The following is a 16,975-nucleotide window of genomic DNA, read 5'->3' on the forward strand; positions in this document are numbered from 1 at the left end:
TTTCCCTCACGCTTGTCCACTACTAGCTACCATTGGCTGAACCTTGAAGCTGTTGGCATGACTTTCCTCATAATTTTCCTTTTGGGTCTTTTGTCTATTTTCATCTTTTTTTTTAACTCTTTGTTTTCCCTCCGGTTGCTATCTCTTCCTAAAAGGATTCATTGCACATGTGTAACCACCATGTGAGCTTCACCTCAATTATTTTGTTCCCCGCTGGGTCTCTCATTAATATTCACATACCCAAGTTGAGATCAGGATGGGATAAATATCCTAATTGCTTGGATTCTGATGGATGAAATGCGAAACGTGTCATTCTTTTTAAGGTCCTCAACCACAAGCCCATTTGCTTATCCATTACTATGTATAATGTGATCAAACTTCTGAAAGTGATTGAATTCTAACATGCATCAAAATTAATCATTTGTCGTGGATATCTACTGGATTCCATGCAAGATTTGACAGCTAAATAAATGTTTGGCCTGCACTTGCACACTGCGTCCCTTCCTGAATTATTTTTCAGACATTGGCTTGACTTTCGTTGCAACATCCTCCTTTTTCTCTTCAAAGGAGAGTTGTCAAACAAAATACATATGGGATGAAATGCTTTTACGATTGCTTTTTTGATGGAAACTTATTTAATCTATTTCAATCTCAAGGAACCATTTGTCATTATCATTTCCTTAGGAAGACCCATGAAGATAACATATAGGGTTAAAAGAAAAAAAAATAGATAATGCACATATATTATACTATATCAAAACATCAAATCCAGAGTAAACACCCAAAAAATCTTAAGGGGTATATGAGATATACTCCTCCTTTTCTGCCATTTTTTCTTTAAGGTCACTAGGCTTCTCTTTCATTGTCATCTTTTGGTCTTGCTGAAGAACTTGAGCCTGATGTCATTCCAACGACTTGGCTATGTGTAAACCTTTGTAATTGTATCATGCGGGCATAACACCCATCGGGATAATTTTTTAGCAAATGTGAATGGCTTCCTTGCTCTGCAACTTTCCCATCTTCAATCACTGCAATGACATGTGCATTCCTAATTGTTGATAACCGATGAGCAACCACAATTGTGGTTTTTCCTGAGCAGGCTCGGTCCAGGGCCTCCTGGACTGATCTCTCAGACTCAGCATCAAGGGCACTTGTTGCCTCATCAAGCAGCATAAGCTCTGCCTTCCTCACAAGAGCCCTTGCAATCGCAATTCTCTGTTTCTGGCCCCCAGAAAGTTGGACTCCTCTCTCCCCAACAAAAGTTTTGTAACCATCGGGCAATGAAGATATGAACTTGTGGGCATTGGATAGAGTAGCTGCCTCAATGATCTCAGCCTCAGTTGCTGACTCATGCCCATAGGCAATGTTTTCATAGATGGTAGAACCAAAGAGGCAAGGCTCCTGTGGAACTATTGCAATGTGTTTTCTCAGGGATTTGAGGTTGTACTTCCGAATGTCTTTTCCATCAACCATAACACGTCCAGATGAGGGCTCATAGAATCTCTGTATAAGTGCAATGACCGAGCTCTTACCACATCCACTCGGACCAACAAGGGCAAGAGTTTTTCCAGCTCGGGCACGAAGATTAAGGTCCCGGAAAATAGGGACGTCAGGACGTGAGGGGTAAGAAAAGTCTACATGCTTTAATTCAACTTCTCCACGAAGGCGGTCTGGAACTTGTGTGGCATCTGGGTCATCAGGCTCAATTTCAGTTTTACGGTCAAGAAGATCAAAGACTGATCGCATAGCTCGACCTCCCTTGATGAAGTCAGGAGCTAAGGTTAATGTTTCAGCTGCACCATTGGCGGAGACCATGAGAACCATAAAGACTCGGATTGTCTTTGAAAAATCAGAGATCCCATGCTTCACAAGCCAGGAAGCATACCAAAGACCAAGGGCATAAGAAGCATATAGTGAAAACTGAGCTACCCCAAACCCACTTCCTGCAATTTGTCCCTTCCAGAAGCAGCGCCTTAATGGAGTTTGAAGGTTTGAGGAGAAAAGGCCAACAATTTTGTTTTCTGAATTGAAGGCAGCAACAGTTCTTACATTGGCTATGGCCTCTCCAGCTAGTTGCGTGGCCTTGGCATGAGCAGCTTCTAAATCCCCTGAGAAACCTTTCATAAACATTTTCTGTTGAAAATCCAACAAATTCAGTTAATAACTGGATATCTGATCAATATTGCCTAAGGCCTTACTTGTGAAAGACATAATTGATAATTAAATTTTCTAAATTTTTGGAGTTGCGAATCACATTAGCTCAACAAGTAGAAAAAAAAAAAAATGTGTAGCGCATATAGTTCAAATAACTCAAAAACTATCACATACCAATATCACTTTCATCACAATTCATAACCATTTTAATTGCAAGGTATTGTCAGATTAATTGATCGCTGATCAATTGTAGGAATCCATACTTGATAACACGCATGTGCAAGAAATCAGTTTTAGAAACAAACCTGCAAAACAGTTGCTGCCACGACCACAGGGAAGACTGCAACAAGGACAAGGGCAAGGCGCCACTGCAACACAAAGCCAGCAGTGCAGGCAACAAGCATGAGTGCTGTGTTCTGCACAATCACTGAAATCCGGTCTCCAATGGCTGATCTGACATTGTTGGCATCAAGAGCCAGCCTTGCTGCAATCCTAGCACTCTCATTTTCCTCCTGATCAAACCATGCCATTTCATTTTTCAGCACTGCTGCCAGCATCTTCTCTCTCACTCGTTTTGTGAGATTTTCTCCCACAATATCCCAAAAGAAATGCTGTAGTGTGTTGAAGAGAAGGGCAGCTGATGAAAGTCCAATTAACAAATAGCAATATTTCCCAATTTCTCTGCTCATATAAGCATGATCTGGGTTGTAGTAGACACTGAGAACAGCACTTAGCACATATGCAAAGAAAGCGCTTAGGGACCCACAGACAACAGACCCTATAGAACCAACTAAAGCATAAACCCATTCAGGAGAATTCATTTTTGCAAGGCGCCAGAAGGAACTAGCTTGCTCCTTGAAGGCAAGCTTTTCCATTCGATAATTAGGATGTGAGGCCTCAAGGGAAAGACTGAAATCAGATGTAGAGAAGTCAGAAAGCCTGCGAGAATATGGTGATCGGCCATAAGACGAATTGCGGGCAATAATCGGCGAGCTTACTGAGTTCCTGGCACTAGAAGGCCTGCAGAAGAACCATGGCAACAGACCTCAGATTAACATGTAGTGTTTTTGGTTTAACAGGAACATTCTCAAAAATGTAAGGCTTCTTAAGATATAACAAACAAGTGCAGACTTGTGGAAGTTACCTTGCACTACTTTTTCTAGCATTGTTAAGGGCAGTTTCATGTGCCATCTCTTGCATTCGGATGAGCTTGGCATAGACCCCATTTTCTCCTTTGGAAATCAGCTCATCATGTGTTCCAATTTCAGAAACACTCCCCTGCTGGAGTACAGCTACAACATCAGCCTTGCGAATGGTGGAAAGGCGATGGGCAATGACAAGAGTTGTCCTACCAATCATAAAACGATCAAGGGCCTCTTGCACTAGCTTTTCTGACTCAGAGTCAAGTGCACTAGTTGCTTCATCCAAGAGTAGGATTGCTGGGTTCTTCAACATTGCCCTGGCTATAGCAATTCTCTGCTTCTGCCCACCGGAGAGTTGAAGTCCTCTCTCTCCAACCTGCCATTACCATATTTTAACTTCAATTAGTTTTTGCTTTCATGCTAATTTGTCTCTCTGTGGACTTTATTTTGTTTTTTGTCAGAAGATAGAATTCGAAAAAAAAAACGAAAGCATGGAAATTTTAGTCAGGCTGCAATTTGATTTAGATTTCTTTGCACCTTGCTAACAAAGAATACACATTAACTTAGCAAATCATAATCATATATTTCTTTTGTGTGGAATATTGGTTGTGCATCAAATAAAAAAAAACACTTGGCTGATTGTTCTTGTCAAATTAAAAGAAAAAATGGCTGATACTACATATGTGTTTTAACGTAGAGAATGCAGTTCTATCAAATTGAATGAGGGGAAAAAACCACTTAATTTAACCCCATGTCTTCAATTTTTTTTCTTTAAAAGGCAATGTCTAATTAATTCGGGAATCAAGCTTTTTTTTGGTAATTTTAAACCAATTAATCTTTTCAGAATTTGTTTCTCACCTGTCATTTTCAAGCTATCAGGTTGATTTCTTTATTCCTACTAAAATAGAACATTCAGCAATTATTTATTTTTGAAGGGCTCTATATTTTATTGTCCTTTATCTCCATTTTCTTTTCCCTCTGCTTGGTCTTCTCGCTTCTTAGTTATTTGGTCTTATTCCTGCACATGCAATGCTGACTGAAGCATGTTACCTTCTTACAAATGCATGCATGGCCAAATACTTTCCTACTTTGACTTCAAAAAATTTTATAAAATAATAAATGTAGGTTAGGTTCTGCTTGTTGACCAAATGAAGCAACTATAGAGCATTAAAAATCTAACTAAATAAGATCCCCTCTGGTCAAGATCCATGATTAAATTTCACCTTCCTTAGTGCCAACTTCACTCCTTCCCTCACCTTCCCCAACTGCCATAAAGTCAACAGCCCAATTGGTATATAATGATACATTCCTAATCTACTAATAAGTCTAGTTCAGTATTTAAGGAAAACCACTAACATTAATTTCATCGTATTATCTAATGCTACCAGATTTTAGGTGTTTAAGCAGTATCTGAGATCAGACATTGTCAACCACTTAATATAATGACAAGTGCTGCAGAAGGTAGATAATCCTAATGAAGAATACAGCCTGGTAGCAATTATTAAACTGATATCAAATGAACCGTCTGAGATTGGCTAACCTGAGTGTCAAAGCCTTCAGGAAGCTTTACAATGAATGAATGGGCATTAGCAACTCTGGCAGCTTCTTCAATCTCAATTTGGTTTGCATCAGGCCTACCTAAAAGTATGTTTTCTTTAATGGTGGTAGCGAAAAGAGCAGGTTCTTGGCTCACAAGTCCTATTTGTTGCCTCAACCATCTCAGTTTTAATGTCTTTATGTCATGCCCATCTAGCAGCACTTCTCCTGCACAAGCACATTATTTAACTGAGATTTCCCACCCTACCGGTGTACAGTCTCCAAAAAAATACATACCCATAAACAGCAGAAATTACTTGAACTGGCATAAAACATTAATAGTATCATTTACTTCAAGTGAGATGAGATTTAATGTTCTTGGTTAGAAAGATTGAAAGAATTCACAGTATAGTTTACCTGAGATGGGATCGTAGAATCTCTCAATGAGGGAGACCACAGTGCTTTTACCAGAACCACTGCTTCCTACCAAAGCTATGGTCTTTCCGGCAGGAACACTTAGGGAGAAATTGTTAAGGATCTTTACATCTGGCCTTGATGGGTATGCAAAGTCCACATTTTTCAGTTCAACTAGACCATTAACTGACTCCAACTCCAAACCTGACTCACTGTTTCTATCAATACCGGGTTTGTGATCAATTATACGGAAAATTTTTGCTGCTGCCACTTTGGCCTTTGCAAATGCAGACATGCTTGGTGCAGACTGTCCCAAACCCCTATCAATCAAAGAGATATTTTTAAGCAAATAGTAGTTCCCCACGGAAATGCAATATAGAGAACAGAGTAAAAACAGAGTACTCACAATCCACCAATCATAACCGCAAACATAGTGGCTATGGCAAGTCCTCCGTTAGTGTAATGATGCCTAACCAGATAACCTCCATACCAAAGAAGAAGAGCATAACAACAAAAAACAACAAAGTAAGTTGCTCCCAATCCCATTCCCTTTGCAAATCCAGACTTGTAACCAATCTTTTGTGCAACCTTCAATGCTGAGGAGTAGGCTTGTAATGTTCTTGATTCACCAACAAATGCCATAACAACCCGAATTTGAACTACTGTCTGCAATTTAGCTCGCAATTAGCAAACACTCTGACAAAAAAACAGAGGAAAAACTATGCAAATAATGGTTTTGATCTCTTTCGCTCACAAACTGAAACGCAAAAATTGCATCCTTTTTACCTGTTCCACAATATTTCCTCCGTGTGATAAAGCTGCTTGGCTCTTTGCAGAAAGCTTGGCTAATGTGGTGGTATGGATTGCTCCAATCACAGCAATGAGAGGAACCACTGCAAGTGTGACCAAAGCCAATTGCCAAACTGCTGTGAAACCAACCACAAAACCAGATACAAATGTTGCCATGTAGTGAATGAAATTACCCAACTGCACAAAACAGGCCAAAAACAGAGTTTAATTTTACACCCAAAAAAAAAAACTTTTTGAAGAATATCTTTCTGGTTTGCTTTACCTTCTCGCTAATGGCATCCTGGACCATCACTGCATCAGTGTTGATGGCAAACACAACATCAGAAGTTCTAACCTCAGTGTCAAAGTATTGAATGTCCTGGTTCAAAGCTGCTTCTAAGTACTTGATCCTCATCTTTGTTGTTTGCCTCTCTCCAGTCCACATCCAACAGGATATTTCTACACCCAATTTTCAAGCTCTTCTTTCAGTTATTACATCAACAAAACCACCCGGAAACTTGAACTAAAAATAGAAGAAAAAAACTTGATCATCTCCTTGGTGAACTTACCTGCCCATGAAGAAGCCCAAATTGCAGCACCCACCACAAGGAAGTAAAATGCATACTACAAATCAAAAACACAAGAAACTTTACAACTTTTTTGGTGAAAATTCATTCGCTTAATAAAAAATGAAAATTGTGGTTTTAAATGTATAACCTTTAGAACTTCTTGCATCATCTTGTCCATGTTATTGGCATTAGAACCAAAAGAATTGACAAGATCGGCAAAGAAACGAAGGAAGAGAGGCAAAGAACAGCCATGTACAAAAGCACCGAGAGAGCCAATTCCCATCAACACATAATCCAAACCATCAGCAAATCTAAATAGTTCACCAAACCCAACTGATGGAAGATCCCCTGGCTTCTCTCCACTTCCACCACTACCATTATTACTCCCATCTTTTTTTGTCTCAGATGAAGAAGAAGAAGTTTCCATTTCCCTTCTCTCCCCTACACTCTCCTGATAAGCTTGAGCTTCAGCTTGACTTTGCTGTTGAGGTTTCTCTTGTTGTTCTCTTAGGTGTGTGTTATTTGTTGTTGTTGTTGGAGTTGGGGTTGATGGGTTGGTTTTAAAAGGGTCAGAAGGAGGAGCAGACACAAGTTCAAGGCCTTGCATTTCGGACCATTTCCACTGCTCAATCGTCTTTATCTCCTCAGAATCTTGTGACATTTGCAAATTCCTTAGCTTTATGAACAAAACACCACACACACCCCAAAACTCTCTCTTCTTTATTATCTTCCCACTCTTTATCTGGCTTTTCAACTCATTGTTTTTGCTATTCTCTCTCTCTCTCCTCACTCTTTTAACCCCTACCTTTCTTGATAATCGTTGTTTCTTTCAGTTTTTACTCCTATTATCTGCTGTTTCTTGCTGTTGTTTCTTTGCTTACGATGCAGTTGTTTTAGAAATCAACTGTTAGCGGTTAAGTGGGCTTTCTTGCTTCAGTTTGCTTGCTGTGTAAAAAACATTGAAAGTGACAGATGATGCAAAAGAGAGGGATTTTCCACCCGACAAAACTATGCTGTGTGAATACTTAGAGGTGGGATTTTGACTAAAACAGCTTCAAACTGTGGAAAAAAGCAACGCCAACTTTGGAATTTTTTTAGTACTACTTCTACTTGGAGTACTAGTCTTCTATCTATCTTATTACTGTTTTCTATATTGTTTCTTTAATGAATAATAATAATAATAAATGCATCAACAGTTTGATTTCCAATTCCTCTTCTCTTGGCTTATCCTGCAAGTTAATAGATTGCTCGAAGGCTTGTACAAGAAATTTTCTTCTGTTCAAGCCTTAAAAAATCTTTTAACCTTCTCCCTGTGTGACTGTCTGTCTGTCTCCTTAAATTCCGCCGTCCTTTTCTATCCCTTGTAGCTTCAACATCATACGTTAAAAAGCATTCATATTCTCACATACAAACCAAACTCCGAAACCCCTCTTTCTGTCAATGATTAACATACCAAACATGTATTTTTCAATGGAAGATGACTTGATTACAGCTTGAACACTCTAATTAAGGCCTAAAATGAAAATTTTGCTTAGTTATCCTGTAAAAGGGTTTGTGGTAAAACTATTTATCCTTAAAATGCATGAACTTACCCATTGAATCAATCTTGCATTAGTAATTATCACTTAATTTAATTTAAGTAGTTGTAACATGGGCATATAGGGAAAGAAAAGGCCTTGTGTGGAAGATTAAGAATTAAGCACTAATGTGACTATTGATTAAGTGCAATAATACTATTTGTCCACTTAGCTTATGATAACTTAGCTTCAGTGTTACAAGACTGATTATTAATTAAGGAGTAATCTTGAGGCTTAATCTTGGCTTTTTAATAAAAGGGGCTTTAAAAATTTGAGGTATCCTGACAAGGATCATTCAAATCAGCTTGAAAGGTGGACACTAAAATGTTTGACAAATACAATGAGCTTAACCAAGAAGCATTAATCAATATCAAATTTAATTATTTTATGAATATAAATCTTGATTTAACAAGAAAACAAAAAGAATATCTGAAAGGATCACTTTTACCCCTTTTAACTTGATCTTTCTTGATTAAATAATTGGATCTCAAATCTTGAGTTCTGTTTTTAACCCCAGATTTTATTAACCTTATGTATAAACATGAAACCTAGTACAAAACCTCAGCCTAAAAAATTAATGGTAAAAAGTGGCAATCAAAACTCTAGCTAAGTTTTTTTCAAGCTAAACAAGTAGGTTATTTTGTCCTTAACCAGGAAACTCCCTCAATCAAACATTCAAGTAAAATAAGCAAGTAAAATCCCAACTTGAGCTCCAAAAACAATTTGTCAGATCCAACAGCTAAGATCTTGTCAATTCTCCACTATTCTTGTCCCAAGAAAAAAAGAAAAGAAAATTTCATGTGCACAAATACACATCTTATACTAATAGTAATATTTTTATATGCAACTGAAATTCTTCCAAAAATACAAAGTATACGATTCCACCCCAGAAAATTCAAAAAACGAAAAACCCTTGTCAGGAAATCATTTCACAAATCTGGGGATTCCCTCTAAAGATTGATTCTTTATAGAAAATGACAGCAAATGAAGGCAGTATTTTAAAAATACAACCATCTTCTTCTCTAAAATTTTAGCCATTTTCTTAATCAACACTCAGAGTACTTCACCTGCCAACTTCAACTGTATTATAACTCCACATTATCTGTTACAGAACTTTAATCACGCCTTTGGGTTTTCTTTCTTTTCTTTGGTTTTTTTAATGGCAAAAACTCATTCTTTTTCTGTTGGCTTAAAATACAATAAAGTTTGCAGAAACCTGACACTGAGAAAATTCCCTGAAATTGCATTTTCTTTATATTTTTTTATAGCTTTACTTCTCAGCTTATTATACAAGTACTCAAAAAATGCAAGAAAAATAAAGTGGTATTGATATCTTTCTCTCTTTTCACGCTTACCGTACTGTTTTTTGTCTCAGCAAGCCCCCTTTGGCAAGGTTCTGCTTTGCCCTCTACCCACGGGCATTTGTGGACTTCTACTGTGCTCGGCTACCTAGCTAGCCCTCTTCAAAAAGGGCATTTGTTACTTCTATTAACTTATTTTACTCAAGAAACCACTTTGCTTAATTTGGTAATAAGATCCTTAAATGCTTCCATCACTGAAAAGCAAGATTTTGTGAAGAATTAGAAACAAGTTCTTTTTTGAATTATGTGGGTTCTTTGTTGGAGAAGAGAAATGGAGGAAGAAAGACATTAGAAAACTGGCACAATTAGATTTTGTTTGGTTTTGTGGGGTCTTATTTGAATGTTTAACATGCATTTATAGCAGTTTACAAATTTATGAAGCATTGAAAGTAACTTGATATCTGTAATCTGTCATTTTCTTATAAAAATGTCATATTGACTTATTAATTCTAATGTTTTCCTGAATGATACAGCTAATATGATGGAAAAAAAAAAAGGGAGGGAACAGTGTTTTAAGGATGTAGAGTATACCATGATCAATTCAATTGCTACGATTTTTACTTTCTCTGGCAAGACAGCAGAGGAAAATAAAAACTAGACAGATTCAGTCAAAATTTTCACATCCCAATTGAAGAAGTTAAGAATCTGTCATCAGTTAGATGAGGAGAAAAAGGCACTCCCAACAACTCAGATGATAGGACACTGACTCTGGGGTACCTACAAATGCAGATGTAGGTCAAATTTTAGGGTGAAAGTCATATTGGACTCAGGCTAGGTTGGTGCCTACAGTCGGTGCCCCAGGCGGCCTTTTCTACTATACAGTACCACCTTGCTGCTTGCTCATTCAATTTGCGGGGGCCATTTGATCCTTTTTATCTTTGGTGGTTGGTGTTGAATGGCTAGGATTCATAGATAATAGGTTATAATTTCTTTTTACTTTTAATTTTTAGCTTACATTTGTGGATGTAGAGTTAACTACTGATAATGAATGTCAGTTGTTGCATCCTTTTTAATAAGAAAATAAGAGCGTGGAGGAGGGAGGGAGAGAAGAGAAGTACGCCATTGTTAGAATGAAAAATTGCTTGTCTCAAACCAGGCTTATACTCTTTGGACCCAAGACAATAACCTGAATTGAGAGCCAGGATTGCAGTAGCTAGGTGAAGTAATACCATCACCCAAAATGATGAATCATTAGACCATATCCTATTTAAGGCTTAAGCACCAAATAGGAAAGTTCTATTCCCCAAGGAAAAAAAAATATGCGTATCCATGGGACCCTAGGAGCCCACCTTGGGGACTTAAGAGATTTGACCCCACTTATGTATGGTTTGTAGATTCCTTAGAACTAGGAAAGAAAAGGACACAGACCAAAGAAAACACCTAACAGATATATTAATTAATCATATTATTATTATTATTATTATTATTATTTCCACTGGAAATGGAGAGTCTACTTCACAGTTTGTTAGATTTGCATGAACAATGTTACACCATCAAAGTCTTTCTCCATGTATTTCCAATTATTGTAGATTATGAAAGCAAAAATTAAGCTCCATTGAAAAGGCATGAGCATTGTCGTCATATGGAAAATTGCAGAACAGCCATGGAATTGATAGAAATATAATGCAAGAAAACATGTAAACATCCAATAAGGTCGTTAAAGATTAGGTGTAAAGCAAGGGAGTCGGTGGTCGAACTCCCATAAAAAAAAAAGTTGAATTAAGTTTTCAAGATAAAATACTTAGACTACTGATAATTTTATTGGCTGGTAATCTGCCAAATTTGGGGGGCAGAGAGACAGACTAACCATGAAGAAGTCAAAAAGAGCAGCACCCCGCCTTTCTCTCTCTCTGTCATTGAGAGCTTATTATTATTATTGTTATTTTCTGTTATAAAAAGGGGTGGTCCGTTTTCAATCCTCCAATCTTGCTTCCAACAGGAGAAGGAAAGATTAAGGAGGGACTAAAATTCAAAAAAAAAATCAACTCTCCACTCAAATACTTCTCAAAAATGGTGCATGTGACGCTCATTATGCCATTCCATTGTCTTTCTTGTGGTTAAGTGTGCATTATTTTATAATCTTAATCAACTATTATGTTAACCTCATAAAATTATTATATTAATCTTGGAGTATAATCTCAGTTTCAAAGTAATGATGATTCAATGGGCTGTGGAATCAGAGCTGAAGCCACAAGCTATGGCTGTGTTGTCATCTTTTACTGCTATCCAGGTGTTCAAAGGGCTTGAGCCGCTGCATTTTTTGTAGTTTACCTAATTAGCCATCTTCTTTAAATAATCTTGTGGCCCCATCATACATTATGAAGAACAAATTTTTGGTAAGCATATCTTTTCTTTGTCTCATTAAAATTGCAATATATTGGTTGGGTATAGATTGAACAGCAAGGCAAGTTCTCATCATGGTTTTCATTTTTTTGCAGATTTTGGAGTCATTCTTTTGAAGTTCAGAAACTCTCATGAATTGCTTATAAAATGACCCATAGTTCTTCCTTTTCATTCCTTGCTTTTGTAAAAGGAAAAGCTAAATTCACCTAAATATATTAGGCTTGAAAGGATTAATTTTCTTTAATCACAAAGCTTTAAAGCTTCAATCTCTCGAGCAGCGGAAACCAACTAAAGAGAATGGTAGGGCACTTGTTAGACATGTGATGAAAAAGGTGAACAAATGTTTTTTTTTTTCCTTCTTTCTCTTCTAAGTATGATCAAGGTGATACAGTAGAGGCATGAAAAAGTGTGAAATGGGAAAAAATTAAGCATCACGGGACCACTCTCCTTGGACTCTCAATTCCAAGCTATGACTTCCCATTTTTAGTTGTACACATTTTGCAAGACTGACCTCCTATTTTATATGAACTCAAGTCAATTGTAGCTTCACATCTATTTCACCAACTCCTGACCTTAATTCTATTACACAGAATGTTCACATGGTGAAATATTGCCTTGATCAATACCCAAAATTGCTGCCAACTTACCGCTTCCACTTTAATACTATCCTATTCAGAGCCACTGAAATATCCTCTATAGCATATATAGCCTTGTTAAAGCATCTACTTTAATAATTAGCTAAGCTCTTATTTGTTTACAGCTAGGATTCATCTACAGAAACAAGTGGTCATGTTTTATAAATGAAGGGTTATTGGTATATACGTATTGTTCTCGCCCTTCAATTTGTCACCATATATAGTTAAGTTAATCGTGCAGTTTATAACCGAAATTTGTTACTTAAATCATACATACATTCTTGCTTTAGCTAAAATAATTTGTTTTCATGAATACTATTAGGGGAGCAAAATCCAACAGAATATGGGCACGTAGCGTTCTGATCTGATTCACTGAACCAAATTCTTGACCTTGAAAGCATAAAAATTGCAATCAATATGCACTTTGGTTGAGTAATCTATATAGTTTATTCGTTTTCCCTATAATTTAGTAGTAACTTTTAGCTTTAATGATTCTATCTATCTTTTCCAAAGAATATATGGGCGTTAGTAGTGTGAAATAATATCAAATCCTAACAAGAGGAAGTGGAAAATCTCAGCAACAAGATTTGGGTTTGTTGGAGAAATTGTACCTAGGCTGCACATAAACAATGACAGCCTATGTGAGCATCAGAGCTCATAGCCGCAGAAAGATTTGAATTGTTTAGCCAAAAAGAAAAGGACTAGATTTACCAATACAAAAATGAAAATTTCTACGCAATTTGAATTAACAATATGTTTGACAAAACAAGCATCAGATATGATTGTGTGGAAGAGGGGCACCACCAGGGAGAAAGATATTGGGAGGGGCAGGAACTTACAAGTCAAATTTGGTAATCCTACTCCTTTCGTGTCATGTACAGAAACCTTGACTCCGTAAGCTCCAGGTTTTTGAAGTTTTAATTGTTCGAAAACACCACTTTGTTTTCTACCAAGACATGAAAATGTTGAATAAGACACTTTTAATCAATCACCATATGTAAGGTTTGCCTTTGGTGGGTCCCAAATTAACAGCTAATGATTAAACCTCTAGACTTTTCGTTTAATTTTGGTTCTAATGTTCAAACTTTGAAAATGAAAGATGAAATTACTTCACATTATATGACAAGAAAAAGTTAATTACTCCATAGAAACGAAATTTGGGAGATAGGAGATATTTATGTTTTGTCATTTCATCCAAAACAGATTTGGGTTCTATATGTATCAACCAAAAAAGAAAAAAAGAAGTTTGCCTTTGGAGGGAGAGAGCACTTTGTGCTGAAGTTTTGTCTCCAATGTCCAAACTGTACTTAAGCTAGGAATCTGCTACATTGCCAAAGAACTAAAGTTGCTTCAAACATTGCTTTTTAATTAACAGAAGTCATTAATTTGCGCTTAGGAATTCCATCAATATTTAAGAGAAAAGGTCTCCATGACCAATCTAGAAAGGAAATTAGATCAAAGTGAACTTCTTTAACTAAGAGAAATTCTTGGGATATATATATGGGTTTCAAGGTCTAGATATCATACTAGTCATGAACTCTCTTTCAAGTTGTCAAACTTTCTATAACATCATATCAGTGAACTATCTAATTAGTTTTAAGCTAATAAAAAGTTACTTGACAATCAATGAGCAAAAAAGGGAGAAAGGAAGGTAGAAAAAGGGGGAAAAAATCTTTATCTATCTAGTAATGTGATGACAAGTTGGTTCAATGACAAATTACTTTGCCAGATGGCCATCTGGTTGAACATCACTGAATTTTTTTTTTCCATCCAAAAGATGGCACCTGAAAGAAAAAGTGATTCCCTCCTGAAGTTTGCTTACAAAAATTCTGATTCTTTGGATTGTAACAATGCAATGGAATATTCCTACCTTCCAGGTTTGCACCTGAAGCTTTTAGCTGCACCAAGGGAACCTCCTCCGCCATGGCCTAACTCATAAAAAATATTACAGAGGAAAAGATGTTATTAGTTGGATATTTGTTAAATTCAACACATTAATTAACAGTTCCAAACGTACATCCAATAACGCAAATTTGTACAAAAATTTAATCACAATTATTACCAACTCAATTTTCAATTGATTTGAAAGGATTAGCTCTATAATTCGTGTGTCGAATTATGAACCAATTAGGCTTCCATAACCAAAAGTTGATACGCATAAACTGTCAGCTACAATCCAGCTCAGCCAATCTTATTGTCTCATTGTACTATAATTATTTTTTTTTCTTTTTCTATGCCCATTTCCTCCTAAATAGGCTTTTGATTCAAGGTGGTATATTATTCAAATGAGATTGTAATTTGCAATTCCTAATTAGATGGTGAAGTGGGAATCCAATTTGGAAGTATCATTGAAAAGTCTTTGCTTTATTTAAAACCCGGTATCCTTAACGACAGCAAACCAACATGAAATTAAATTATATAAATAATAATAATAATAATAATAATTAAAAACAAGAATCGCATATTTCCTAATCTTAAGTGGTTTCCACAACATCTTAGCATGCCTCAAGCAACCTTGGCAATATTGCCACATTTAAAGGAAAAACGTTTAGTGTCACTTGCTTTAACATGTTATTAATCAATCTTTTGTAAATTTTAATTATTATTTTGGGATAAAGTGGATGCAATTTTTAATTAATGTATAATTTAATTTGTTGGGAAATTTCGTACGTAATTGCACAACTGTACATGCAAAGATTTGCATCTTTAAAAAAAAAAAAAAACTTATACAGCCTATATCTTACTTTAAAATATAGAGAGAAAAGAATTGTATGTTAAATAATTATATACCTAAGGATTCTCTTATACACTTTAGGAATAGTAGCCTAATACCATAAACATATAGGTGGGTCGAAAGAAGAAAAAGAAATAAAAGCATGAATAAAAGCAGTTGTTATGGTAAGCGAAAGAGGGAAAAGAGTGTAGATGGTGCATAATATAATATAAAAAGTTACTAGTAGATATTAGTATCTATGTAACAGGTGCTGCCTGCCTTGAAGGCTTGCTGCATTGGGGCAGGCTGTGTAGGAAAACAGATGTAAATGCTGATGCAATTCGTATGGTTGATTGGTGTAAATCTTCCTGTTACTGTTAGCGATAGGGTATGTAATGCTGTATTAAGTCTCCTGTCTGTTAGAGGCTTGATGGACATTCCTGTAAATTTTCTTTCCAGATCAATATATATTGAGAAATTAATAAATTCACAGCAGCATAGAAAAAAGTAGTTGCTTGTAAGGCAAAGCGTAAGGAAGAATTAATGATATATGGCATTGTTTAAGGAATCAACTTCTGACATGGGACAACTGAATGTTATCCCTTGAAGAAAGGGAAAAGAAAAGAAAACAAAATAAAAAAAAAAGAAACCCAAAAATGCAAAAGGAAAACAACTGTGAGAGTGAAGAGCTAGGCATGAGGGAAGATCATCAGATATTTTCACATCATTAACAGCACACTTAACTTTTGACAAACATGTAATTAAGACAGGTTGGGGGGTGTGAGGGACAAAATAATTTGGAGGAGACTAAAGTAGGGTTAATACATTGGAGAAAAGAAAATTGAATGGACCAGATGGGATTGATGAAAGTTGACCATGAATGGGCAAATGACAAAAAGGGGGGGCTGTATGTTTGTGTTTTTAATGATGAATGATTATTTGTTCCATAGTGGAAATTGGTTCCCATGTGTCCATGTTAGTGATCATATGGCATGTGTATTCCCTATATCATATCCATGCCCCTCCCTCTTATGGCCCCATCCCCTTTTTGTCCTAACTATTTTCTTACCTCCTTTTCTTGCTCTTCAATTATTTTCTTCTCCCCCCCCTCCCCAACCCCCTCTTCTTTTTTCTTTTCGTTTTGGTTTCCATTTTCTTCTTTACTTTATACTTTTTATTTGTGAAGCTAGCTACTCCTCCCAATCACTTCTTTTTTGTCAAAGCATCAGCCCTAAACCTAAGTTTGATTGTACGGCCATGAGATGGCCTTTGCTTTTGTGTGACGTGGGTCCTGGAGAGGCTGAAGCTAAGCTGTGTGTCACAAGGAATGAAAAACATTCTGTCTTCCTCCCAAAAGCTTCCTCTTTAGCATGCTACCACCACTTTATTTTCCTCTTTACAATTAAACTTTGTTATGTATGGATTCTTGTACAGGTTATTCCACCAATATATGATTTGCAAATTACAGCATACCATCCAATTTTTTTTATATACTTTAATAGATTTCAAGTATATTGCCATCTTATAGAAAATGTTGTCTAATTATATGTGAATTTAATAATTAATTTCATTGATTTTTATATTAGATATAATTAACCAATATGTGAAAATTACTTAATTATAATTGTAATTTTTATTTATACACGTTATTTTGTAAAAAAATCTATCAACTTTCATAATTGATCATATAAGAGTTTTTTGTTTTATTAATTTGTCAGAGAGTTAATGCCAAAAATAATCAA

At 36.2% G+C, this 16,975-nt stretch overlaps 1 protein-coding gene across 1 annotated transcript; it reads right to left on the reverse strand.

The window, feature by feature from the left end:
* Positions 1-631: 631 nt before the first annotated feature.
* On the reverse strand, positions 632-7,440 carry ABCB1 (ATP binding cassette subfamily B1). Its single transcript, XM_018121762.2, has 10 exons — positions 6,753-7,440; positions 6,605-6,659; positions 6,319-6,494; positions 6,033-6,233; positions 5,653-5,912; positions 5,250-5,566; positions 4,837-5,060; positions 3,299-3,672; positions 2,460-3,174; positions 632-2,133 (listed from the first exon to the last, which is right to left on the reverse strand). The coding sequence occupies exons 1-10, from the start codon at positions 7,263-7,265 to the stop codon at positions 847-849; spliced, it is 4,122 nt and encodes a 1,373-aa protein (XP_017977251.2). The 5' UTR covers positions 7,266-7,440; the 3' UTR covers positions 632-846.
* Between the last annotated feature and the right edge of the window lie 9,535 nt (positions 7,441-16,975).

This window comes from Theobroma cacao, chromosome 5, assembly GCF_053813885.1.
Source record: "Theobroma cacao isolate CCN51 chromosome 5, ASM5381388v1, whole genome shotgun sequence".
NCBI classification, from domain to species: domain Eukaryota; kingdom Viridiplantae; phylum Streptophyta; class Magnoliopsida; order Malvales; family Malvaceae; genus Theobroma; species Theobroma cacao.

Coding starts and splice junctions, on each gene's coding strand:
- ABCB1 (XM_018121762.2), bottom strand. CDS start 7,265: ATGTCACAAGATTCTGAGGAGATAAAGACGATTGAGCAGTGGAAATGG. Junction 6,660..6,752: donor TGATGCAAGAAGTTCTAAAG/GTTATACATTTA, acceptor TTTGATTTGTAG/TATGCATTTTACTTCCTTGT. Junction 6,495..6,604: donor TTGGGCTTCTTCATGGGCAG/GTAAGTTCACCA, acceptor AATTGGGTGTAG/AAATATCCTGTTGGATGTGG.